Genomic DNA, 27,877 nt, shown 5'->3' on the forward strand with positions numbered 1-27,877 from the left:
GAAGAAAGCACCTAGTAGGAAGAGCAACTTCACAGATGCTGAGATTGACCTGCTAGTGAAGGAGATCTCCAAGAGGCATTCAAACTTGTGTTCCAGCAGGTGACATGGAGGGGCATAATCAAACGGGGACGACCATCTCTAAGGGCGCCCATCTCTAAGGGTGTCCTGGCGATGGGGCGGGGAAACCCGTATTATCGAAACAAGATGGGCGTCCATCTTTTATTTCAATAATACGCTTGGGGACGCCCAAATCTCAACATTTAGGTCGACCTTAGAGATGGTCGACCTAAATGTTGAGATGGCTGTCCCTGGTTTTCGTCGATAATGGAAACCCAGGACGCCCATCTCAAAAACGACCAAATCCAAGGTATTTGGTCATGAGAGGAGCCAGCATTCATAGTGCACTGGTCCCCCTGACATGCCAGGACACCAACCGGCCACCCTAGGGGGCACTGCAATGGACTTCACAAATTGCTCCCAGGTGCATAGCTCCTTTGCCTTTGGTACTGAGCCCCCCAAACACCCCCAAAACCCACTCCCCACCACTGTACACCACTACCATAGCACTAAGGGGTGAAGGGGAGCACCTACATGTGGGTACACTGGGGTTTGGGTGGGTTTTGAAGGGCTCACATTTACCAGCACAAGTGTAATAGGTAGGGGGGATGGGCCTGGGTCCGCCTGCCTGAAGTACACTGCACTCACTAAAACTGCTCCAGGGACCTGCATACTGCTATGATGGAGCTGGGTATGACATTTGAGGCTGGCAAAAAAAAATACTTTTTTTTAAGGGTGGGGGGGTTAGTGACCAGTGGGGGAGTAAGGGGAAGTCATCCCCGATTCCCTCCGGTGGTCATCTGGTCAGTTTGGGCACCTTTTTGAGGCTTGGCTGTGAAAACAAATGAACCAAGTAAAAGTCGACCAAATGCTCATCAGGGACGCCCTTCTTTTTTCTGCCGAGGATACCCATCTCGTAAGCACACCCCAGTCCTGCCTTTGCTACACCTCCGACACACCCCTGTGAACTTTGATCGTCCCCATGACAGACCGCAGTTGAGGGCGCCCAAAATTAGCTTTCAATTATGCCGATCTCCCGATTTGTGTCGGAAGATGGACGCCCTTCTCTTTCAAAAACAAGCCTGAAAGGCTCTCAGCCTCCACCAGAGGCAGTGGGGTGTCATCTGTGAATGCCTCAATGCTGTTCATCATGGCAACAGAGAGGTTGATGACTGCAAGAGGAAATGGCACCAACTGAAGCAGGAGGTCTGCCGCAAGGCTGGTGTCAACCCTCCAGGTAACACCACCAACCTCAAACCCCCGGAACAGATGGTGCACACTCTCCTTCCTCAGGAGGGGATATATGGAGTTGGAAGCCAAAACACATCAGCTCAGCCTGAGGAGTGAAGTACCTTTGGTACATGCAAGCTGTCCTGGCTCTCTTCTGTATCACCCTCCTTTCCACAAGCAGGGTCATTGAAAAGGGGGGATTTGGGGAGGGGCGTTATTAATCGCAAAGAAAGAGATGGCTTACTCAAGATTGAAGGTCCTAAATTTTAAAAGAACTATCTTTGCCAAGAATGGAAAAATTTTCAAGGAACAGTTGGATGGGAACAGCTGAAGGAAGTAAAACAGCAGTGTGCAAAACTGAAAGGAGCTATTTTAAAGGCAACAAACCCTTATGTTAGAAAATTACATAAAAGTAAGAGGAAAAGAAGGCCACTCTAGATCTCAAACATAGTAGCTGAAAAGGTAAAGGAAAGAAGGTTAGCCCTTATATGTTACAAGACAACTCAGAAAGAGGAAGACATGCAAAAATTCCTGGAAAAAGCTAAGAGAAGCCCTGCTCTGCTACTATCCTTTTTAATGCAATAAGACAGGTTAAAGGGAGCCCCAAGATATTGAAGGAGAGGAAGGGTTCATTGTGGTAGTATTCATGGGTGTCATAGTTGAGTAAGAACCACTGTTCCATCCAAGCTGAGCAGGTATCCTCCATCTACAGTCCAGCCAATGGGCAGTGCTGTTTCACTACCACATTTTCAATAGTGAGGGACAGGCAAGTTCTGCAGACTCCAGTGAACCTGCCTGTCCCTAGAGAGTGAAAACAAGCGGAAGAAATCCAGAAAGACCAGACTGAAACCACAGATGGTAAGAGCACCAAGGAAATTTTATTGGGACCCTACACGGTCCGTGTTTCGGCCAAAAAGGCCATGGGTAGGGTGTGGGTGTTTCTAAAATCTATGCACTTTGTTATAGAATACACCTGCTCTGCACCTAATTTAGGTGAGATGTACGCCAAGTAACACATGGCATAAATGGCCATGACTAAATTTGGTCACATGGAAAGGTGCTTGACATATATACTGCATGGAAATTTAAGCCTATTCTATAAAATGTAGGCATACCTCATAGAATTCACCTAGATGTATTTTTTTTCCTTGCAGAATTTTCAGGTGCCATGTATAGAATCTAGCCCTAATTGTCTTAAATAGGTTTTAAGAGAACCCTTGAATATCTGCAATGGTTATGGGAAAAGAATTCCATAACAGCTATACTAAATATATACCCCCACCCCCGTTTAGAAAACCACACGGCAATGCCGACACATGCCATTCATATTGAATGGGTTGTGCTGGCTTTAGCACACGGCAGCCATTAGCATGGCTTAGTAAACATGGGAGATAGTAAGCTGCGTCTCTGGTAGATGCCCAAGTAGCATGAGATGGCAGAGGGATCATCAGAAAATTTTCATTAATAGAGCACAAGGAATGGATAGAAACCAGTGGAATTAAAGAATCAAAAAGAGATGCGGGTAGAAGGCATTTTTCAGTCAATTAACAAGTAAAATGTTTCTTACTGAAAAAAACATCACTTTGAACATTTGTTTCTGCATAGCCAAGAGTTTGTCTAGCCCTAAAAACCTCATTATATGCTTGTTTGATACCAAATTGTCAATGCATAGGAGAATAACAGTCACTTCTCAGATGGTGAATCTTTTACAAAAATGCTTAACATTCTCAAATACATCCTTTCTGTCCTTAAACTGGACAAACCAATCCCATGTTTTGTTCCCAAAAATGATCTATCAACTCCAATGTTTTTCCTATCAAGACCATCACCACACAAATGCTGACTTAGCTGTTTTATTCCTTTATTTAGATCAATGACAAGCTGCCATGCAGAATTACCAGACACCCTAATGAGGACACACAGTCACATAATTTATTTAAAAATATTCATTGGATACTACATTTTACAAGATGAAGCACAGAGGCTGGGACAGATTTCCAGGAAATATTGAGATAAGAAATTAGGTCCCTTACAGTAGCCTGCGGGCTTAATTACCAGTGAAAAGTGACAATGAGGTCATTGATTCATGAAAGTCAATTTGAGAATAATGCTAACATCAATCCTAGGCATTCTGATGTCTTCCAGCAGAATATTTATACTAGTGGATGGGGTTGGTAAAGCGGTCACCCTCAGAATTCCTCAAGGAGTCAAGAGCTTTATTGAGTTTCCAAAATGTATGACAGGGAAATCTCATAAGCTGCTTACAGACTGCTTTGTAGTTTTCCGTCATGTGTCTGATTTCTTCATTTTGTAGCTTACATTCTAAATACCCTAAACATTTACCATGAGAATTACTCACATTAACATTCTAATACTAGTACAGAGCCATTGGTCTCCTGACCCCATCACTAGACAATCATTGCTTTTTGCAGAGCTGTGGATTGGTCTCTCGCAGTCACAGAAAACCCTAAATATATGCATATCCATGAATATGGTTGCTTATTCCATTTCAAATATGTTCTGTTCTTATCTTTTTTTTCCTTTTCTATCATATTTCTATTTTATTATTATTACTGCTTTAGTTTTACTATACAAGTAAACAATGACATTACTGTTCAAGTAATTTAATATTAGCTATAAACGGGCGGTTAGCTTGACGGAATTTAAAAAGGGGTTAGATAGATTCCTAAAGGACAAGTCCATAGACCGCTATTAAATGGACTTGGAAAAATTCCGCATTTTTAGGTATAACTTGTCTGGAATGTTTTTACGTTTGGGGAGCGTGCCAGGTGCCCTTGACCTGGATTGGCCACTGTCGGTGACAGGATGCTGGGCTAGATGGACCTTTGGTCTTTCCCAGTATGGCACTACTTATGTACTTATGTACTTATGAAATCAGGCTAAACGTTATAACCAGGTGCTTAGTTTAAGGCAACAAAAACATACCTATTTAAGCCAAAATTTTTAAAGAAAAGTAGGCATCTACTTTTCTTTATAAAACACAATCTAATAGACCAAAAATGCACCTTGATTTAAGACATGATCACTTACACCAGCCATACGGCCGGTGTAAATGTCCATACTGAAATGGTAGCAAGCCTGCATGATACAGCCCTATTTTAGACAGGCTGTAGAAGTAGGAATTGAGACATGCACCCAGGGTGTTTCAAGCTTCACCATTACTTTAGAAATATTCCGCCAGTGTCGTTATGCTCATATTAGCCCTCTCCTCAAGTCACTTCACAGGCTTCCTATCCGTTTCCGCATACAGTTCAAACTCCTCGTATTGACCTATAAGTGCATTCACTCTGCAGTTCCTCAGTATCGCTCCACTCTCATCTCTCCCTACATTCCTACCCGGGAACTCCATTCACTGGGTAAATCTCTCTTATCTGCACCCTTCTCCTCCACTGCTAACTCCAGACTCCGCTCCTTTTATCTTGTTGCACCATATGCCTGGAATAGACTTCCTGAGCCGGTACGTCAAGCTCCATCTCTGGCCATCTTCAAATCTAAGCTAAAAGCCCACCTTTTTGATGCTGCTTTTAACTCCTAACCCTTATTCACTTGTTCAGAAGCCTTATTTTATCACCCTCACTTTAATATTCTCTTATCTCTTGTTTGTCCTGTTTGTCTGTCCTAATTAGATTCTAAGCTCTGTCGAGCAGGGGCTGTCTCTTCATGTTCAAGTGTACAGCGTTGCGAACGTCTAGTAGCGCTTTAGAAATGATAAGTAGTAGTAGTAGAATCTGCCAGTATAGACTCTGTTCTAAAATATAGGAGAAATGGATGTTTATGTGCTAGGTGGACCTGCATAAATATCCATTTCAGAAAAATAAACATATATTGGCTGATATTTAGCGCTACTTAACTGGCCAGGAACACTTCCTGGCTGTTATTTAAATAATACTTAATCAACTAAGTGCTAATATTCAGTGTGAGACAGTCAATTATTTCTGCTGAATATTAGTGCCTACCCCTGGATTCTATATAGTGCGCCTAGAGATCTGTGCTGAAATCGGCACAGATTCTATAACAATGTGCATAACTTAGCAAGCTAGTGAGCACCAATAACAGCACTTCACAAGCAATAATGAGCATTAATTGGAACCGAATAGAATTTAGGCGCACAACTCGCTAGGCGTATTCTGTAATAATGTGCGCTGAACTTCTAATGCATGCAGGCCAAACGGGGCATGGCTATGGACGGGGAAATGGGCATTTCATGGGCATTCCAAAATGTATGCACCTAATTATAGAATATGGCCTAGGCGTACTTTATAGAATATGCCTAGGCATATTTTTTTGGCATGGATTTTTTAGGCGTGATATATAGAATCTAGCTCATAGCAGCTAACTGGTTATATCACAAGATATAACCAGCTAGCCGTAAATATTCAGTGCTTTGCTGGCTAAGTTTAGCAGCCAAATCGTCAAGGCTAAATAGCAGTCCTATCTTTGCCCCTATAAACTTAGCCATCCAGCGCTGAATATTAACTTAGCCGATTAAGTTTAAGCCAGCCAAAAAAAAAAAAACAAATATTCAATGACAGTAACCAGAAACGGCCTGGCATTGAATTTCCAGCCTCAGCACTGCGGGCCTTAGCCAGCCTGCGCCCTGCGTCCTGCGGGCTGAATAGACTATCAGCAGGTTCAAAGCCAACATTTAACTAGTTATATGCTGGCACATAACCGTTTATCTTTTTGACCTTAGAAACATAACCAGTTATTATTGTGACACTTTCAAAGTGACCAGTTTCCCTTACCAGTTTGGCATTGGTGGGGAGGGGGAGGACAAAAACCACTGGGGCATTAGGGAGGCAATAACCCCCCCCCCCCCATTTCTCCAGTAGGTGCTACCCAATATCAGCTATTACCCACTCCTAAACGTACATGGTATCAGATGTAATGTCCGGCATCAATCTTTTAGGTCATAGAGTTTTAGTCCCTTTCTGAAATGGTAAATAAACATGTATGAACTTCCCATATCTTTGTCCCACCCAAAACCTACCCAGACAATGCCCCTGTGCTATTTCCACATACTTGGGTTTGATACGTGTATATTTGGGCTTTATAAAATGGGGACTTAAGACGTTTATGCAAGATAAGTGCTGGTTTATGCTTGTATCAAATGCGAATAGAGCTTGTAAAATAAGGACCATAATATTTTATAATATATGCATATACATGTACTCTCTGCCTGTGCACTGCCCAGACATCACCCATGTGCACATCTATGGTCAAGGAGTGTACGTTTACACTGATTGATATAAGAGGCCCTTTATATATGTAAGTGTCCAGTTACACATGTGGAGGAGTGGCCTAGTGGTTAGGGTGGTGGACTTTGGTCCTGAGGAACTGAGTTTGATTCCCAGCACAGGTAGCTCCTTGTGACTCTGCGCAAGTTACTTAACCCTCCATTGCCTGCCGCATTGAGCCTGCCATGAGTGGGAAAGCATGGGGTACAAATGTAACAAAAATAAATAAATAATATTGCCACCTAAACCTAGGTGGTCTATTTATTTACTAAAAGATTTTTATTCCACACTACATAATACAATAAAAACAAACTAAAACAAACAGAATCTATAAAACCTCTCAGGCATCATAATTAGCCCATTAAAATCATAACTTCACACTTTGACCTTATCATAATCACCTCCATAAAAAAAAGATGGTTCCTTATAAAATCATCCCCCAGCAAGTCCTGTGAAATAGTGAACTTAAGGGGACTATATAAAACTTTTGCCTGTATTGCATTCAATGCAATAAGACCTCAATGGAATATTTTGCTGTATCTTTCACTGTGTCTATAAAGCATTTTAGGATGCATCTGTTTGAAAGATTTTCCATAGAATTTTATCTCATGCTCTGCATTGCCTTGAGTCAAAGCACAAACAGGGTAAAACCTCTATGCCTGAAAAGCCAAACAGGAGAAAGTAGGGGCTGATCAAATGATGAATCCAACTCTGGAGATGTAATCAGAAGCTACTTTATTGATGCAAATATTCAGGGACCCGACACGGTTTTGCATGTTATTTATATTTTGATATTTTTAGGTGTTCCATTTGCTCTAATATTTTCAGATGTTCCATTAAGGTGCTTAAATGCTATGTAACTGGCCAGGAGCTGTTCCTGGCTGGTTAAATAGTTTTGAATATTGGAGGTAAGTGTGCAATTCCAAATGGGGTGTGACCATTAAAGGGGCATGGGTAGATCAGGGGAATTTCCAGAAATTAGGTGATGCTATTGAATACCTGCATTTGCGCACCTAACTGCCATCAGTTGGGCTTCAGCATTTAAACCGGCCTTTGGCAGACATACAAGCTCATGCCCAAAGTTAAACACATCCAAATCAACACAAACTTACCTAAATCTGTACTACCCAAGATGCAAAGGACTCAAATACAAATTAACTTACGCGTCTAGTTTTTCCTACATAAGCACACAACTGTGGAACACATTACCAAAAGCCTTGAAAACTATGAACGAATTAATGTAAGCCACGTTGCGCCTGCTCTTGTGGGAAAATGTGGGGTAAAAATGCACCAAAATAAATAGATAATAAATGGAGCATATAGCACAGATAAACAAAAGATTCTGTTACAAATATTTTTCTATAACAAGATTATAGGATTGTCATTTTTGCTGAGTAAAATCATTTTTTACTGTTTAAATATTTTTGCCTCTCTTATCTAAAAATGCAGTATGTTCTCAGAAAGTTCACACTGAAGAAACTTACCCCTGTTTACTAAGCCATGCGGCAATGCTGACACAGCCCAAAGTGAATGGGCCGTGCTGGCATTAGCACATGGCAGCAGGGGCGTAGCTATGTGGGGCTGTGGGGGCATGGCCCCCCCAGATTTGGCCCTGCCCCCCTTCCCGCCGCTGCCAACTGTCCCCCGCCACCGTCAGGTACCTGTGCTGGTGGGGGTCCCCAACCAGCTGATCTGGAAGGATTCTGTTCTGAATGAGTCGTCCTGACGTTCTGACGTCCTTCCAGATCAGCTGCAGCAACGCGTCGGCCCGGAGACCGGCGCTGAAGAGGACTTCGGCTGGCAGGGGTTGGGGACCCCCACCAGCACAGGTACCTGATGGCGGCGGGGGAGGGTTGGTGGCGGTGGGAAGGGGGGTCAAAAGGGGAGGGTCGGCAGCGCCGGGGGGAGGGTCAAAAGTGGTGGTGGCGGCGGCACTGGGGGGGGGGTCAAAAGTGGTGGGGAGGTCAGCAACACCAGGTGGGGGCTAAAATGTGCCCCTCACCTCGGGCTCTGGACCGCCCTCCTGCCGAAGTCTGGCTACACCTCTGCATGGCAGCCCCTAGAGTGGCTTAGTAAATAGGGGGATAGTTTTATTTCTTTTCTTTATAGAAAATGATTTGGTATGAACAGAGCAGTACTCTTCAAACATGTCTCTGATATGCTTCATTTATCCATTCATTTGCAGAGCTGGAAGCAGAAGAATGGTGCAAACTTCTTTGTATGGAGTGTTTAGGGAACAAGCTGAATGATATAAGCCTTGGGGAACCAGATCTCCTTGCTGCTGGTGTTCAGAGGGAACAAAATGGTAGGTGATTTCCTAATTATTTTTGTTTCCACTTCAAAAAAATTCTACTTATACAGGTATTTTAATCACAAAGTAGAAACCTAGCAGAGGCTCCCATAATATCCCATAATTAAAATAACCAAGTAGAGTTAATGATGTACAGTTTCTCAAAATTGCACAAATAAGAAAAAAACTAAAAAGTCCTATCCCATACCTGTTCATGCTCCTTCTAAACCAGCCCCATGTTGCCACCATACTGTATCACACACAACTGAGATTCAATGCCAGCACCAGAAATGAATAAATCCATCACTGCTAGCTATATACACCAGCATTAGAATGATTCTTGGTTCTGCATGTTCTCTAGGAAAGAGATATTTATTTATGGAAAACATTTATATTCCACACATTCCATGATTCATAGCAGATCACAATTATGAACATACATAATCAAAATTCATAAAATACAATAAAACCAATATTTAAAACATAAATAAAATTCACATTATAACACTATAAAACAATAAAGCAATAAAATGAAAACATGCTGTCAATATAGGTATCATGGCAATCAGATACAGGTATTATAAGCTGGTGAACTTAATTAAGAAAAAGCCTTCTGAAACAAATGTGCTTTTTGTTGTTTTCTGAAGATTAAAAATGATAATAGACAAGTAGTGGATCCCGATCTGACCTGGGTCGCTGATGTTCCTAGGATGTGCCAAAGTCCCTTGCAAGATCATGTAGAGTGGGAATTAAGAATCAGCACACCACTAGAGACAATTGGGTTAAGCTTGAGAATAAATACTTGCCACATACACTCCCTTTTCATATTCAGCTAGCAGCGGTCAAAGGCATTGACCATTATAAGCTGCATCTGACCCAGATATTTAATGCTAGGCCTAATCCAGGCATCAACACAGATAGTGTTGTAACATATTTGGGTACTGGCGATATTTAAACCTGTGAAGAAACCAAAGTAGGGATGCACTAGGAGTGGCCTAGTGGTTAGGGTGGTGGACTTTGGTCCTGAGGAACTGAGTTCAATTCCTACCTCAGGCACAGGCAGCTCCTTGTGACTCTGGGCAAGTCACTTAACCCTCCATTGTCCCATTTAAGCCGCATTGAGCCTGCCATGAGTGGGAAAGCGCGGGGTACAAAACAAACAAAACAAATCCAGAGTCCAAAGCTGAAGGTACATAGTATTACACTTTTATTAATAGCAGCAACTGTGTCCGGACTTTACATGCATCAGAACAATAACGGACTTGACACAGACTCATGTTTTGGTGTGTGGTGCCTGCATCAGGAGTTGTGTAATGTTATGGGAGTCCTATTTCATCTGTATTCATGATGTCATGTCACCTTTCAACGTATTGCTCATCAGTGCACATCACCATATATTCAAAGTGACTCCTGATACAGGCACCACGTGCTGAAACACAGGTCTGTGTCGAGTCCGTTATTGTTCTGATGCTTGTAACGTCTGGGCACAGTTGCTGCTATTAATAAAAGTTTATTTAGTATCCACCTACAAGTTTTGCATCTGGACTTCATTGGAAGGTTTTTGATCCATCTCTACTTTGGTTTCTTCACTTGGCTGTTGCTCGTAGGAGTGTTGTGTCCTTTATCATTTTTTGTTGATATTTAAACCTGTACCACAGTAAGTGCCCAGATTAAGTTAGAGAAGCCTTTTTGCTATCCTAGCTTTATTCAGGCACTTAACTGATTAACAGACTGAATAGCTCCTCTAATCAGGTAAATCCTGGTGCTGCCCACAACTCCTTTCATGGACTGCCTATGCACTAACTGGTTGGTGTCACGATGGTCACACTGGGTTTTCAGTGGAAGAACAGTTAGGTGCCACTGAAAATCAAGGAATTGCTTGCTCACTGTCCTCTCCTGACCAATTCTGAATATCTACCTCAAGAGACCTGAAAATTGTCCAACCCTTCATACTACATTATTTGTCTGAACACCACTGAGCTGGTGAGCAGTTAACTCCGAGCCAATCAGAGTCACTGGTTTTCTGGGGTTGGGATGAATCTCCACCCTTTTGACATCATGCAGATTGGGAGTGATTAATCTGAACAGCACTAAAGGTATAATGTTTCTAAAATAAATAAATACCTCATGCTTAGCACGTGCAAATAACACAACTAATGCAGAACGCTTTGGTGCATTCTGCATTAAGTGTGTTTAAGAGCTTAACGCAGCTTAGTAAAAGGAAACTTCAGAATGGAGACATTTATATATAATATTTGAAGCTAATAAAGGTATTGTTTTTTCGGTACGCTGTTTAGGCTATTTTAGTTTCATTTATTGTGTACAAAATTGAGTGAGCACAATATAAGGAGCCAGATCTTAAATGAGAAAAATATTTTGTGCCTTACTGAGTCGGCTGTTTGAAGTGACTGTCATTTAAATTAATATGCTGACGGCCATCACTAAAAATATAGCCCATTATGCCTATTTTTATGCATTATGGATTAGATTCTGTAAATAGCACCTAAAACATTAGCACCAAAAAGAGAAACAGCGCTTAACACTATTCTAGAAACCACACTTACAGTTAGAATAGCACTGGGAACCATGACTACATTTAGGTGTGACCATTTATGCCAATTAAAATCTGTTATAAATCTCCACGCATAAATTAGGTGTGGATCCCGCTAATTCTACAACAGTGCACATACATTTTAGGAATGCCTCTGACCTGCTCATGCCCCTCCCATGCCACACCTCCTTTTTCGATACATGCACTATAATTTAGGTGCATCTCTTTCTAGAATATGCCTAAAAAGAGTCAAATGTAAGTTCTAATTATTGCAAATTAGTACCAATACTTTCTTGTTATTGTCCAATTATGATCACTGATTGGGTCGTTAATCAATTGAGTTGCACGTGCAAATTGGATGCAAGTCCAAATTTGGGCACACAACTCAAAGCGCCATACATAGAATCCAGGGGTATAAAGGTAATGGTATAAGGAAGCACCTAGATTTAGATGCTAGGAAATTATCTATTTGAACGGCATTCTTTAAAGAAAAGCAGGCACCTGCTTTTCTCTGTAGAATGCAACTGTAAGTGGCCAAAAATATGCCTATATTCAAGTTGTGATCGCTTACACCAGCCATAGAGCTGATGGAAATGCTTGTGCTTACATTGCACAAAACTGCACATAGATTATAAGATTTTATAGTCTATGTGTGCACCCCACCCATGCTCCAGCAAAATTCCATCCTTGGGAACATCCACTTGCAAAGTATGCGCTATCTCAGCTTGGTATGTACAGAATACAATTTAGCCAGAATCTACTTATTTATGGACGTAAGCGTTCAGATACATGTATGAATGACTAGGATGTTGCCATTTGTTCATGTTCTTCACACCTAAAACTAGACTGCTTTATATACAATTAACCCCAATATATATATAAACATTGTTGAAAGCATAGAAAGAGCAGAGATGAGAATGACACTTATGTGTGTATATTATCCACGGAATTCTATATATCGTGCCAAGATTTCTGCTTGGAACTCAAAGTGTATTCCATAGCAGTGCACATAACTTAATTAGTTAACAAGCTAATCAGCACTGATAATTGGATGTTAACAACAAATTATCAGCACTAATTGGAATTAGAATTTATGCGCACTGCTTGCCAAGCATATTCTGTAACATGGTGATCATAAATATAAGTCACATAGTTGAAAAGTAGGCATGGTTATGGGCATGGAATGGGTGTGCCATGGGCATTTCTAAACTCTATGCACATTGTTGTAGAATACACCTGCTCCGCGCCTATTTAGGCATCGGGAATTACACCAGGTTTTACTTGGCATAATTGACCACGACTAAATGTATTCATGTGGACTGGTGCTCGGTGGATTCTATAAACCATGTAGACATTTTGGTTTACTCTATAAAGTACACCTACATTAAAGCATACTTTTGGAATACTAGTAAAAAAGGCCCGTTTCTGGAGCAAATGAAATAGGCGCTAGCAAGGTTTTCCTCCCCAACACCCCCCTCCCTCCCTACCTACCCACCCATTCGTCATTCTGAAGCCACTGACGCCATTGCTCCGGACCTCGTGAACGCACCTTCATGAGCTTCTTGGTTCTGAAGCCACTGACGCCATTGCTCCGCCCTCGATGCGTGACGCCATTGCTCTGCCCTCGACGTCATCACGTTTGACGTGAGGGCGGGGCCCAGAGACTTGGTGCTTTCGGTGGCTTCACCACCACGAACCCTTCATGACGGAAGTGACGTCAGTGGCTTGACTGCAGTGACGTCAGTGTCCTCAGAACGTTGAGGGTGAGTTTTATTATATAGAATGCTTTGATTTCTGTGCAGAAATCTTAGCGTGATATGTAGAATTTAGTCATATGTACCTTATCTTTCCAGGATTCAGGCACTCAATTATACATGTCTCAGAGCTAGTATAAATATATGCACTTACTTTCCCTGGAGTAATTTTATAAAGGCACATAGATACATATGTTGCCTTTATAGAATGAGTACAACATATGCATCTATTGCCTTTCCTTTCTCTCTACTTGGGCAAATATTTCATTAAAATGCAACAGGCAAAGATCCCAGGAGCTCCCAACAGCTAAGGAAGTATGACTTAGGGGATCCCTCCCCTCCCAGTCAATACTGATAAATATGTCACGTTGAGGCCCTTTTACGAAACTTAGCACACACTAGCGGAATTAGTGCATGCTAAATGCTAAGAAGCCCATTTTGGACTAGATTCAGTAAATGGCTCTTAAAAATCAGTGCTTAAAAGATCTGTGCAAAGCGCTATTATATAGAGAGGCGACCACAGTAAATGGAAGAGGTGAGTGCTGGCGGTAGTGCAGCATATGGGAATCACTGCCGCCGCCGGCTTTTCAAACACGATGAGACAAGGTAGAATGCCACAAATGAGGTGGAGGAAGGAAGGGGGAGATGCCATCCCTGAAGACTGCCGAGGCCCCCGCCTTTGAGAATAATGAACTCATTAGCGCCAACAATTGTCTTCTTAACAAACAATAATTGGTGCTAATTGGATATAATTAAAATTTATACATGGGTCCAAAAAGGGGGTGTGGCCATGGGAGGGTCATGGGTGGATTGGGGGCATTTCCAGAAATCAATGCCCCCGATGTGCATTGATTTATATGTATTGTTATAGAATAATGGAGATCTGCGCCTAATTTAATCAGAGATTTACACCAAGGTTTCATTGATGTAAATGGTCGAACCTAAATGTAGTTGTTATTCCCAGCACTAAACTCTATTCCATAAGTGGTGCCTAACTTTAAATATCATTTATAGAATAGAGCTAAGTGCTATTTTTTTCAGAATGGAATTTTTAAGGTGCCATTTATAGAATTTAGTCCAATATGTAAATATGTCTTTAGATGTCCCTTTTTAAAATATTTTAATCGTAAAATGTAGACAAACATTTATAATTCATCTTACAGTTAATCAAATAATAACTCATTGGCTAAGTGTAATCAAGCCTATAAATACTGTATGGAATATTTCTCCTTAGAGAATATATCAGTACTTGATATACTTGCTATTATCACCCAACACAACTTATCTGTTTAACTGAGTTTATAAATGAGTTGAGCCACTTTTCAAGATATTGTTACCATTATGTGGATGTATATGTGTGCTCCATGCATTGGAGCCAATTTTTCTAAATGATTGACAATGATAAACTCAACGCAAATGACACCTTCCTGGTCATGGTAAAGGAGTTTATTCAGATGGGGAGGGGAGGCAAGATGGCTGCAGGAAGGAAGCACTGTGAGGCAGTTCCTGGATTGGCTTTGCTTTTCTTTCCTTCCTCATAACTATTATTTCCTCATATCTTTATGCCTAACCATCTAGGTAAGCAATGTACCTACCCCACTGTACCTGCTGCTCCTTCGGTCAGCCCGATGGACCGTTTCTTGTTATCAAACGAGGAGTCAGGACAGAGGCTTTGCTGCAAGCAGGGGTGCTGGGAGGTGAACCGCCCTGCCTACTTGAAGCCCTTAGCCCCAAACTACATGAACCAACGTCAATGCCGGCACAGGGAGATGCAGCCAGTGGGTCTCCGGCCACCCTGGAAGGAGTAGGCTGGGTGGCTGAAGTGGGGAAGGATCGTACTGGATCTGTGCCAATGAGAACCTTTCTAGTTAGTGACGTTTCATATGGCAATGGTGTTCTGGTCAATGGGCAAGGTGGAGGTGGTGGGTTAGCACAGACTGTAGCTATACATCTTCAGAATCCTCTGGCTAAACCTGCTCTGCTGGTTAGACTTGCACAGATTATAATGGATTTGATTTGGGATGCCCTGGTGAGGTTGGAAACTCTAAACTTTCAGCCCTGTCAGTTCAAATAGAACAGTTTTCTCCTTGATTAGTGGCTACAGAACAGCCCTTGACAAAAGAATGGAAAAGTCTGAGAAAGAATTAAAAAATCTATCAGAGAAACAAGTGAATCTCATTAAAGATAACATGCTGTTACATAATAAAATAGAGAATATGAAAAATGTGCTTAGGCAAAGAACTTTGAGATTTATAAGTTTTAGCACCTTTAATAATATTCTAGCATTGTGACAGAAGTATTAAAAACTCCAGAACAATCCTATCCACCTATTGCAAAAATCTTTTATGTGCCACTATTTATTAAAAAAAGACTCATCACAACCTGTTGCCGCCGATTCTGATGCTTCCTTTGATAATCTAAATGTGACTCAAATGTTGAAGGATGAAACTCTTGGTATAATAGCTGCCACTTTGATAATCAGTTTAGTTTTGAATCCTGACCAGGACTGGTTATTAAGATTGTTTTTCCGTCACTGTGACGTCCTATTTTTGAATTGTAAAGTAAGAACCTTTCCTGCTGTGGTGAGTCCAATACAAAAGTGCCACCAGCAGCTCTTGAAATTAAGACCAAGACCATGCAAATGTGTCATCAAATTGAATTGTGTCATAGTGCTACTACTGGAGGTTCAGATAACATATAACCAGCTTGAGCCCCTGGGGTTAGAGGTTCCATTTAAAGCCAGGCACTGACTGAGCAGGAGCAACTGAGGATTGTTCCTTCTCCACCTGGACCACCAGGGAATCCCTGGTAAGAGATAGGGATTGTCAAGGTTTGGGGTTGTTGACTATCCCTTCTATTTGGTCTGCATCCCATTTAGTTCCTTACTAAGATTGGGTTACCCTACTGTTAAAAATGGATGGGAGAGGGAGGGGAGATGGAAGGGAGAGGGAGGGGGGGGGGGAAGTCAATATGTAAAACTTTTCAGTTGTTTTTTGTATATGAGGAGACGGAAGTGTTTGGGGAGCTATGAGCTCCATGTGGTTTATGATATGTTTTTGCAATAAAGTTTATAAATTAAAAAAAAAGTGTTCAGCTTAAGCGTTTTCATGATAGCTCTTTTAGGGGTTCTTTAACAAAGGCGCACTAGAGATGTCCATATATTCCTATGAGCATCTCTAGCATTTTAGTGTACGCTACCATGCCTTTATAAAAGACCCCCTTAATTACCAAGTGAATATATATATATATATATATATATATATATATATATATATATATATATATATATATATATATATATATATATATATATATTTTTTTTTTTTTTTTTTTTTAAGGATAGATGGAGATTAATTCAGCAGATATGAGCGATATTAAGAGAAGGAAATATAGTTTAAAAAAAAAGTAATTACAAGCTGAAATCAAACCAGACAATTTGAAAATTCTCTGCTAGCCCTTTGGCAGGCACAAATCCAAGCAATAGTGCTCTCCTGGTAAATCCTGAACCAGGATCTACAGCCATGCCCTTAATGACACACAGGCTATGAGTCACCAGATACAATTGAGCCAAATTGATTAGCTAGAAATGGAATGCGGGTACAAAACAGTTCTGATAATGAAAAATGGCACCTTTAAACAAATTTCAGCAAGAGTAATTATAACTTATAAACAGTTAGTCAGGAAGTTGCAATATAAATCACAAGGGGGTGTGTCAGAGGTGTGTTGAAGGTAGGATCTGGGAGATCCTAACACTTGGACATTTTTCTGCCATAATGGAACAAAGCAAAAACATCCAGGGTTAAACCCTAGACATTTTGGGCTAGACCTGTTTCAATAACGACTAAGTCACAAAAAGGTGCCTCACATGACCACTGGAAGGATTAACAACCAAATATAAACCAGAGATTCTAAAGTGGATATATATATATATATATATATATATATATATAAGAGATAGAAGGGTGTTTGCTCATATGATGTCAAAAGCCAAAACATTTAAAGTTATATTTATTTTTTGGAGAGTTCTCAGAGTAATAACTCACCCAAACGAGACTCTAAACTCTTTGTGTTGTTAATCTCTAAGGGTGGTTGAGCTTCTCAATCATAGAACCTCTCCGTGGTTTATTTTACATGTTTTTATAAACCACTCAGCTGTGCTCTAATATATATTCTCAAAAAATTCAGAAATAACTTAATGAGAAAAGCATTCACTTCTACCTTTTCATTCCACTTATCCTCTATCGCTCAAATATCAAAACAAATGACCCATTAAGGGTCTAAATATCAAAGAGGCACTTATCTTATGCTGCTGATTAACATCGATTGGCTCTCCTTTCAGCTACAATCGACTACCTCCTCATATTTGCTTTTCATTGTCCCATTATCTGTCAACCTAACGGTGACATATTTTTTTCTTTTTTTTCTTTTAATCATCAAGAGTCCAACTCTGCAGGGTTTTGTCAAAACCTTCCTCAGGAACTCCAGTATGATTTCTAATATCCAACGGAAAGCAAGGAGAATGGCTTACCTACATCCCTGGTGGCCCAGTGGGGTCGTTTGGGGCAGGAGCACAGCAACCTTGCTCCTGCCCCTGGCGGTGCCTCTGTAAAATGGCTGCTGCAACTTCTCACGGCAGCTCGCGGAGCTGCTGTGAGAGGCTCCTCCCCACTTAAATTGCTTTGAATATCAGCTTCTGAATATTCAATGCTTTCTTTCATTTCAAATTATTTGGAAATTGGTAGATCTTTCTGCCCTTAATAAGACTGGTAGATATTTTATTAGTTTTGGTCTTAAAACTCATTTTTAGTAACAAGAATATTATTTATTTTTTAAATGCATGCTTTGTAGAATATATTTGATGTTGCAGCCAAAAAATATAACAGTCTTGAAAATTTTGGATCATTATAAATCCAAGATGCTGCAATTGCAGCCTATTTTTCTGTAATTAGTTAAACTATGGGATCTGTTTACTGAAGTGTTGTAAGCAGTAGGCTCATGAATTAGCATATGGTACTAGTTACTGCACAGACAAGGTAATAGTTACTTCTTGGCTGTGATACTAATTTGCAAGGCAAGTGCTTGGCATGAAAGAGGGTGGAAAATAGGTAAAGAACAGGTAGCTTATGGGTATGAACAGAGTTTTTCAGTTGGCATAAGTGAGATGTGTTGTCAACCCTGTAGACCTGCTCGATGCAATTACAGCTTGGTGAAGAGAAGCACTAACACTGTCAGGGATGCTATTACTGTGGCTGGTGCAGCAGCAACACTCTCCACCACTTGCAAGACCCCTCGGCATCCTTACAATAACCTTTCTACTTTCCACTACCTGATACCCCCACCCAAACAACCAATCCAACAGCCTCAAAGCTCGCACAGCAGCCTTGAGAAACCCCTCCTACCTTTCAACAGCCCCCTCCTTTCTTGGCTTATACTTTGGGGAGGTGTAGGGCTTGATATTTAGCCATTTCTGGTGACCATCATTGAATATATCTGGTGGGGGGGAGGTTAACCACTAAAAGGTTAACCGGTTCTGCCAATATTCAATGCTAACAGGTTAAGTTTTTAGCAGTTAAAGAAAGGCCTGCTTTTTTATATGACCTGTTTTTACCGCTAATCATAGCCGGTTTAGCACTGAATATCTGCGCCTAACCGGCTATGTCACACGATATATAGGTTATCTTCTACTGAATAGTAGTGGCTAGGTGCCAATGTGTTATTTAACTGGTCAGCGGCCATGTTTGGCCGGTTAATTGGCTTTGTCTAGCAGAGGACAATCCGGGATTAAAATAGTGCCTCTGACACCTAGTGGCAGTCTCATGATACTACCATTACACGTCAACCTACAAAATAAGGAACCTGCAGGATGGCAAATCTGGATGACTACCTTGGGCGCAAAGTCTGAGGTAGGAATGCCACGCCACCTTTTTGAGTCAGTCACTGAATGTTTGAGCACAGGAGATACAAACAGAAGAGGCAGCAGAAGTGTCCATGATTTGGGCTCTTTTTTGTTCAGGGGCTGCACTGACAAGCAGTGGCCAAGAGCTGCACAGAGCAGCAGGTACGAACTTGCCACCACACTGGGCAAATTAGAGGGACCATGCAAGTCTTTCATCTGTTGTCTGCTACTATGTTAATATATCAGCAATTGGCAGCATATCAAATAAAAGAAACTTAATAAATAAATCATTGTTTTCCAGAGCAGAGCAAGGAAAAAAAGGATCCCCTTCGCTCATCTCCACCCCCCCAACAAATCCCCAGATCCTAAGAATTTAACTTGCTAAAAAATACTCCCATTCCTTTATACATAAATGGCCTAGATTTACTAAAGTGTGTTACTATGTTTGTGTGTGCTAATGCCGTTAATTTGCATTATTAACAAACAGGTCAGATTGCATAAACTGGGACCTGTTATAAATAACACATATTAATGCTTATTAGTGCATTCTAATACAGTAGCATGCTTCAGTAGACCTAGCTCATAGTGAAAATACTTTAATACAAAACAGATTTTCTTCAAATACAGTAGTTATATCAGCTACATATACAAGTCATTGTTTAAATTCATAGTGTAAAACCAGAAACTACATATCCTGAATTTGCTGATACTAATAGCAGAACCAAATGTCAAATAAATCTTACAATGTGCTATTAGTCAGCAAACCTTTAAAAGTCAGGGGTGGACATATGACTCTCTTTTGTATTACATTATTTGACCAATATTATGAACCTGACACATTTGGAGCTGAATTCAGCAGACAGTAAAATCTAATAGCTTGAATTTTTCATCTCAGTCAACAGAAACTTAAACCGACAGAAATCCTCTCTTCAATAAACACTTCAAGACCCTCAGGAGCAGCTGACACAATCTCTCAAGATTTTATTATGTTTAAATTACCCCTCCTTCTTTAGAATCACATATCCCTTGCCTAATGTTTGGCATTTCTGGATGTTCCATTCTAACCTGCCTGGCAGCGGAGGCTGATGCCAGCGTATTACAGTGCTGGCAATGGAGCACACTTGGAGGAAATAGTGCTGAAATGTGCCACATATCATTAATTTGCAACAGACTTGTAAATAGCCAGTGTGCCAGTCGTAATGCTGAGATTGGGTGCAAGGAAGTGCACTGGGGAGATTATTTTGGTGATAAAGCAAGGGGATACAGCTTCTTTAAAACACTGCAACATGCCCTCCAACGAACTGTCAATTAACAGGAGACTTTTGGTTTGTGTATGAACAGTGGCATTATGTGGTCCAGTTCACATTCTCACTGTCACCTAGTAAAACACATGATTGTACTGGAAATCTAGTATGGAAGGTTGAAGAACAGTTTAGTTAACAAGAACAGATTAGTTAACAAGTTGCAGTTCTTGGAAAATACTGCAGTCAAAATGATTTATGGCTGCTCACATTGTGATCATGTAATGCCTTTTCTTCGAAGTCTGCATTGGTTGCAAGTCTCTGCAAGACTAGTTTTTAAGACTGCTTTTCTTGTATTTAGTATATTGCATTGGAGCTGTCCTTTCTTTCTTCCACAGTTAATAGCTTATCCAGTTTTACGATTAAATTTTTGTTTCTGTTCTACTCTATTGTTGGGATTTCCACCTGTTAAAAACATTCGCTATAAGAGAATCCATGAAGGCCCTTTTCCTTTTCAAGGTAGTAAATTGTGGAATTCTATACCTGTACAAGTCTATGTACTTTCTAGTTACTTAAAATTCCATAAAAGGATTGAAAACTTATCTTTTTAGTAAGTATCTGAATGAATAACTCTTGACCTTTAATGGCCTTCTTGATCCTTAATGGTGAACCCGCTTAGATTCTGTATTGATATTAGCGGGATATAACTACCTTGAATAAAATAGGATAGAACGGTATAATGAAACAAGAAAACACTGATTTGTGTTTCACTTTTGGCTTTCCCTGTGCAGCCTCAACTACTACTAATACTGCTATTACACTGTCTAATCAACAGAAAGACACTAAAGATAGAAGGAAGTTGAAGACAAATGACAAATATAGAAGAAACATGGATTGACAGTGTAGTTATGACATTAGACCAGCATTTCATGTTTTTTTTCTTCTTCTTGTCTACTGTCCAACAACAGAAGTCTAGGTTGCAGTGGAATCTGAAGGAGAATCTGAAATACAGTAAGTCTCATATTTAACGCAGTTATCTGAATAGCTGCACCTGCTACCCAGATAACTGCTGCTAACCAGTCACGCTTTGAGAACAGTGACGCTCACACTCTCATCAAGAAGCTCAGAAGTTTTTCTCAATTTTCCTAAGGTGTTGTTAGAGAAATCCAGTGTTTGCACAAGTCTCTCCTTATGAGGACCAATAGCATTTTGCCATACAGGGACTCCTGAGGCAGGCCTGAACGGCCGAAACACGACTCGTGTCGAGTCCAGTTTTTTAAGAATAAACCCTTGCTGTGAACTTTTTTCTGAGTCCAGTAGAAGTTTGTTTGGCGTCATCCATCTTGTCACCTTCGCTGTGTTCTTTTCTTGCTGCTAACCAGGGCCATCAATGCATTTTAACCGGATAATGCATTGCAGACCACCCCCAGCACTATACAGATAGCACTGAAGTGGTCTAGGGGTAGATCTGGCAGTTGTTCTATGTGTAATAACGTAGGTGTAAAACCCCTGCCACAATATAAACAGTGTATTGCATAACTTGATTATACCGAACCTGTGGTGCATCCTATACAGCTCACAGAATGCGTAGTGTTCTATGCTAGAAGAAAAGACTTTTGCCCAGACATGCCTTCTGAAGAAAAGGTCTGTGATCCAGGGCCACTGCCCTCCCCCCCCCTCCCCCCATACACACACACACACACTTGGAATGCATCTGCCGCCCCTCCAACTCAGGATGCAACTGATGCCGCCGCCCTTCGCTTATTTGCTCAGGCCACCACCGCCCCCTGCCTTCCTGCGTCAGTGTGTCTGCTTCTCCCCAGCCTCCAAGGGGGGCTCGGTGCCAGGGTTTGTCTCTCTCCTGCTCTTGTGTGCCAGGACCAGGTAATTGCATTAATACAATCACCCAGGTCCTGACAGGAGCAGGAGAGAGACAGACCCCGTCGCTGGGCCCCCCTTGGAGGCCAGGGCTGGGGAATTTTGACACCCCCTTCCCCTTGGCAGACCTGCTGTGACCCTTTTGGAATCATCAGTAATGTCCAGAAGCATGAGGAATTCAGCAGTGATAAGGTTGGTTAAATCCTCAGTGTTGTTGCTATAATGTCTAATGTTATGCAAGTGTACTCAGTGCTTGTACTATGATCCTAGATGCTTTAACATAATTTCTGTGCTGCTGATTTAGTCCACCAATAGAATACAGCTTCCTATCTGACCTCACAGTCAGGCAGACAAGATGTATAGGCTGAGTGACATCTCTAGCTTCCTGTATTTCCAGAAAGGGATGGAAGATACAGGAAAATGTTAGAATAATGGGAATGTCCAGTAAATCAGTGGGATAGCTCTGGTGGTAGAAGAAGCACTCCTCTGACTATAAAACTTAGCCTCCTCCTTATAACTGTGTCTTAGGTTTGAATCTCCCACCTCTGACCCTTAGAAATAAGGGAGAACCTTCTTGCTAAGCCTGAGCCATGTAGATCTCAGAAATACATAGAAGCTTTGCTCAGTCACCCAAACAGGCACGTACAAAACCATAGTTTAGGTGATAGAGAAGTGTAAGGACCAGAATCCGGAAAGTTGCTGCCTTGTGCATTGCTGAGGGGTCAGGGACCCTATGCATTCCAGATAATCACAGGAAAGGAGAAGGAGATGCAGAGTTGTCTTATTGTCAACACTGAGGTGCCCTGTCCATAATCCTTATGGTTCAGTAACATCTAAAGCAAAAGGACAGTACTCCTCTTGTATGAGAAAAGGCTGAGTAGGCTGGGGCTCTTCAGCTTGGAAAAGAGACACATGAGGGGAGATATGATTGAAGTCTACAGAATCCTGAGCGGTGTAGAATGTGTAGAAGTGAATCAATTTTTTACTCGTTCCAAAAGTACAAAGACTAAGGAACACTTAAGGAAGTTAAATGATCCTCCAGGAACTTGTACAAACCTTTTTTTTAAACCCAGATACGCTAACCGCTGTTACCACATCCTCTGCCAAAGAGTTCCAGTGCTTAACTATATGTTGAGTGAAAAAATATTTCTTCCTATTTGTTCTGAAAATATTTCCATTTAACTTCCTTGAGTGTCCCCTACTCTTTGTACTTTTGGAACAAATAAAACATTGGTTTACTTCTACTCATTCTACACCACTCAGGATTTTGTAGACCTCAATCATATCTCTCCTTATGCGTCTCTTTTCCAAGCTAAATATCTCTAACCTCTTTAGCCTTTCCTTATGCGAGAGGAATTTCATCCCCTTTATCAATTTGGTCACTCTTCTTTGAAACTTTTTTAATTCCGCTATATCTTTTTTGAGATACGACGACTAAAACACTCATATACTTAAAAAAAATGAAACAATAATTCTAAATCTAACAGCAGTCCTGCAGAGTTATGCTAGTTTTTTCTAAAGAAAACTGTAATAAATTAGGCATTCACACACTCCAATCAAAGCAATCAACAATAGCATCACTTCATAATAATAAATAATTCACTACTTACATCTGAATGAGCGGCAAATCATGGCTGCATCTTTATTAATAACATCATAAATATCACAAATACATTTCATTCAATAACTAGTAAAAAAGCCCCGTTTCTGATGCAAATGAAACGGGGGCTAGCAATGTTTTCTTCTGTGTGCATGTGGGAGTGTGTGTGTCCATGCCCTCTGGCCTCTCTCCCCTCCCCCCTCTGAGTCCTTCACTGTTACAGAGCCAGCGATTTGATTTCGTGCTCTGCTGTTTTCCTTCACTGACTGTGTTACAGAGAGGTCAGGGCAGACACTCATAGGGAAACCGGATATCTCGCCCCCTTCACACTTCCGGCTGGAGGCTTCATAGAACGTTGGTTTTGCCTTTTATATAGAGAGATTGTCATCATTAACTGTTTTACACTAGACGGTGTCATACTAGTCAACTCATATCACATAACAACTCAATCAAATTTCCAGCCTGTGGTAATGCAATACTGCAAACTTAATTTCAATCCCTTTTTACCCCTCATGCTTTACCCTGTAACCATGGCTGTATCACACATGCCTTCCTGCCAATATTAAACATCCACAGTATCTTGCTTCCTGAAACCCAACCTAAGGAAAAGCTGCAACAACCTCCAACCAAACCAAAACCCCAAACCCCCTTCAACCCTAAACTAAACCAAGGCAGAAGAAGGGCAGGAGTTTAATTGAATATTTTTTAAATTACAAAAAACAATGCTTTCCTCTTCTTCAGCCACATTCAACGCCATATCTCATGTTCCAAATAACTAAAGCTCTCCTTCCCACTCAAATCAGCCCTTCTTTCCCAGCCAATCACATTCCTCAGCTTTGCACACTGCACCAAACAGTGCTCCCCAACCAAATTAATGGCACCCAAATAAATATTTAACTATAGAATGGCTCAGCCAAGTCATAAAGCCCTGCCTCCTAATAGAGTTGGGCTACTGTATTGAAAGAAAGATTACTACCATCTAAATGCATCCTAATCTGTTGAGAAGGTAGAACAGAACACTGTCTAGAAAAAACAACAACATGAAGATACAGTCTAGTTTTGATATTTCTGTACGTCATATTTTTCATAAACTCTATAGTCAGAGAGAGAGAGGGAAGGAAGGAGGGAGGAGGACTTAACTGCTAAGCACACATGTTCTCAAAGGGCAATCACTGCTCAAATAAAGGAGGTGATCTCCATAGTACTCCCTTGAGCTAGGCTATACAGTGCACACAAAAATATTAATTGGAATATTCAAGGTCACTAGCTCCTTATTCTTAAACCAGAGAGCCTGGGGGGAGTAATTATACAACAATAAATTGCTTCTGAGTAGCAGCATGGGCAGCATGTTTCTACAGATGGAAAAGAGACTGTTCACCTTTTACCACATAAAAGAGTCAAAGTGCTAAATCAAACTTTGTGTTTCTAACCAGCATAGGTATATCTAATGAAAAATATTTTGAAAGGAAGCAAAATAAATTCTGGAATGTAGTAGTGCTGAAAATAATATAAAATTATAGATAAAATTTGCAGTTTATACTTCAAGGTCACAATCATATTGTTCTAACACTCTGAATCAGAATTTTGATCCTGAAGTTAGTAACAACTCTGCAAGCATTATTTTAATATGGAATAGATAGCTATATAACTGAGGTTAATTTGAAATAACCCTTGATATGTAGGGCAAGAAGATTAACATTTATTATTTATATTATGGGATTTATTAACCACCTTAAGGGCCCTTTTACTAAGCCACAGTAAAAAGTGGCCTGCAGCAGTGTAGGCGCATGTATTAGGCACACGCTGGGCCAGTTTTTACCGCATCTGCAAAAAAGGGGGTCTTTTTAATGTGACGGGAAAAGGGCAGGCTGTAAAACTGAAACCAGCAAGTGTCTAAAACTGGCCTGAGCCCTTAATGCCACCCATTGATCTAGTGGTAAGTGCTCATGCCCTACACGTGCGGTGACCAGTCAGTGCATGCCAACTGCTTATTACCGCCGAAAATGTCATGCGTGGGAGGAAATAAATAAATAATTCATCCAGGCATTATGGACATGTGACACATCTGAAATTACTACCAGGAGGTGCCCTGGCCTGGCGGTATTCTCATTTGGGCACACGCTGCATGCATGTAGAGCCTACCGTGGCTTAGTAAAAGGCCCCCTTTGTGAAGAGATTCACCCAAGGCAGTGTACAGCAGGTACAATTTAACATACAACTTACAATTTTCCTAATGGCATATAGGACCAGATTCAGTAAATAGTGCACAAATTAGGTGTATGAAAAAATCAGCACCCAGCGCTGTTCTATAAAGGGCACCATTTATAGAATGGAGGAGTGGCCTAGTGGTTAGAGCACCGGTCTAGCAATCCAGAGGTGGCCAGTTCAAATCCCACTGCTGCTCCTTGTGATCTTGGGCAAGTCACTTAACCCTCTATTGCCTCAGGTACAAACTTAGATTGTGAGCCCTCCAGGGGCAGAAAAATATCCAGAGTACCTGAATGTAACTCACCTTGAGCTACTACTGAAAAAGGTGTGAGCAAAATCTAAATAAGTAAATAAATAAATTTATAGAATAGTGTGTAGTGCTAATTCCCACACCCAGATGTGGGTGCCAGGACTTGCACTTGCAGGTGCAGTTCCTGGCTCCCAATTTGGACACACATCTGCAGTATTCTATAATACTGCATGCAAGTTTCCAGAACACCTCTAACCTGCCCATGCCCCTCCCATAGGGTTGCGTGTTATGGGTTTTGGGTGTGCAGGTTTATAGAATAACACATAGCAAGATGCATGTGCAAATCCAAATTGGTTCCAATTAACATCAATAATTGATTGTTAGTGCCCAATTATTGATGTTACTTGGCTCATTATCAAATTTAGTTGCATGCACATTTCAGAATCACACCAAATTTTGGGCACACAAATTTGAACACTCTTTATAGAATCCATGGAAAATGACCAAATGTAAACAAATACAATCAGAGGTAAATTTGGAAATGCCATATTGAAACCTAGTAATAAGATTAACATGGTACAGTATAAGAAATATGCACATCTAACAGCACTGTAGATAATCATATTTTCCCCTTAGAGGAGTCGTTAAAATTACTAGGTGTGTGTCACAGTTGGGGAAGGTGAGCCCTTGGACCGTGATGAGATTGGCTCTGCCTGTGCAGTGAAAGCGCTGCACAGGCCCTCGCCGATGGTTGCTGACGGGACCGCCTAGCAGAGTTTTGGGAGGTGGAGAAGGCAGGACCTGACTCGAACAGGCAGAAGCTTAAGAATAGGCAGTGCCTAGCAGACTGGTTGGAACTTGACAGGGTTTGTCTAGAGGTTGGCTCTTACAGCCCTTGGGGTTGACTCTTAGAGCCCTTGGGGTTGGCTCATAAAAGAGCCCTTGGTGGGCTGGTCCAATGGAGTCAAGGCCAGGGAATAGCTGGAACAGCAAGGCTGAAGGCAGGAACAAGCAGGGTTGGAGGGCTGAAACAGGCAGGGATGGAAGACTGGAACAGGCAGGGCTGAAAGCAGGAACTGACCAGGTGACGAATACAGGACAGGCCTGTTGCCAAAGCACTGGAAGAGTGTAGAGCAGTTCCTTAAATATCCCTATCCAGGAAGTGAGGTCATATTAGTTTATAGAATAGTAGAACTTATGTGCATGATTGGCACCAAGTTGCACGTGTAAGTGCTAGGTACAATTCTGTAAGCAGTATGCTAAAAGTACTTTTGGGTCAATTCTATATATGGCGAAAAAAAGGACTATTCTATAATCCACACTTAAAGTTTGCCATGGTTTATAGAATAGCGCTGACACCTGCGAATTTTCCCTAACTTTACATGTGGCCATTTGCAACAACTGAAATATGGTGCAAATGTACTTGCCTAATTTACGCCCATGACTCACCCATTTCCATGCCCCCTAGTTAAATCTAATTAGTGCCAACAATTGCTTGTTAAAAAGCCAATTATTGGTGCTAATTAGCTTGCTAGTCAATTAAATTGTGCACGCAAATTGGGTACATGCTCAAATATGTGCGACTTTTATAGAATTAAGGGGTTAGCGCTCAACTGTCAGGGGGTGTACATGTGGGTAGAGCATAGGTGTGTTTAGACGTGTAA

The 27,877-nt window shown here is 41.1% G+C and overlaps 1 protein-coding gene across 1 annotated transcript in view; it reads left to right on the forward strand.

Annotated features, from left to right (window-relative positions):
* The window catches only part of DOK6 (docking protein 6), a 521,378-nt gene that overhangs the window by 267,595 nt on the left and 225,906 nt on the right, over positions 1 to 27,877 (forward strand). Inside the window, exon 5 of the mRNA XM_030186837.1 lies at positions 8,731 to 8,850. Coding sequence (XP_030042697.1) covers positions 8,731 to 8,850 — 120 coding nt within the window. The remainder of the gene's footprint in view (positions 1 to 8,730; positions 8,851 to 27,877) is intronic.

This window comes from Microcaecilia unicolor, chromosome 1, assembly GCF_901765095.1.
Source record: "Microcaecilia unicolor chromosome 1, aMicUni1.1, whole genome shotgun sequence".
Lineage (NCBI taxonomy): Eukaryota > Metazoa > Chordata > Amphibia > Gymnophiona > Siphonopidae > Microcaecilia > Microcaecilia unicolor.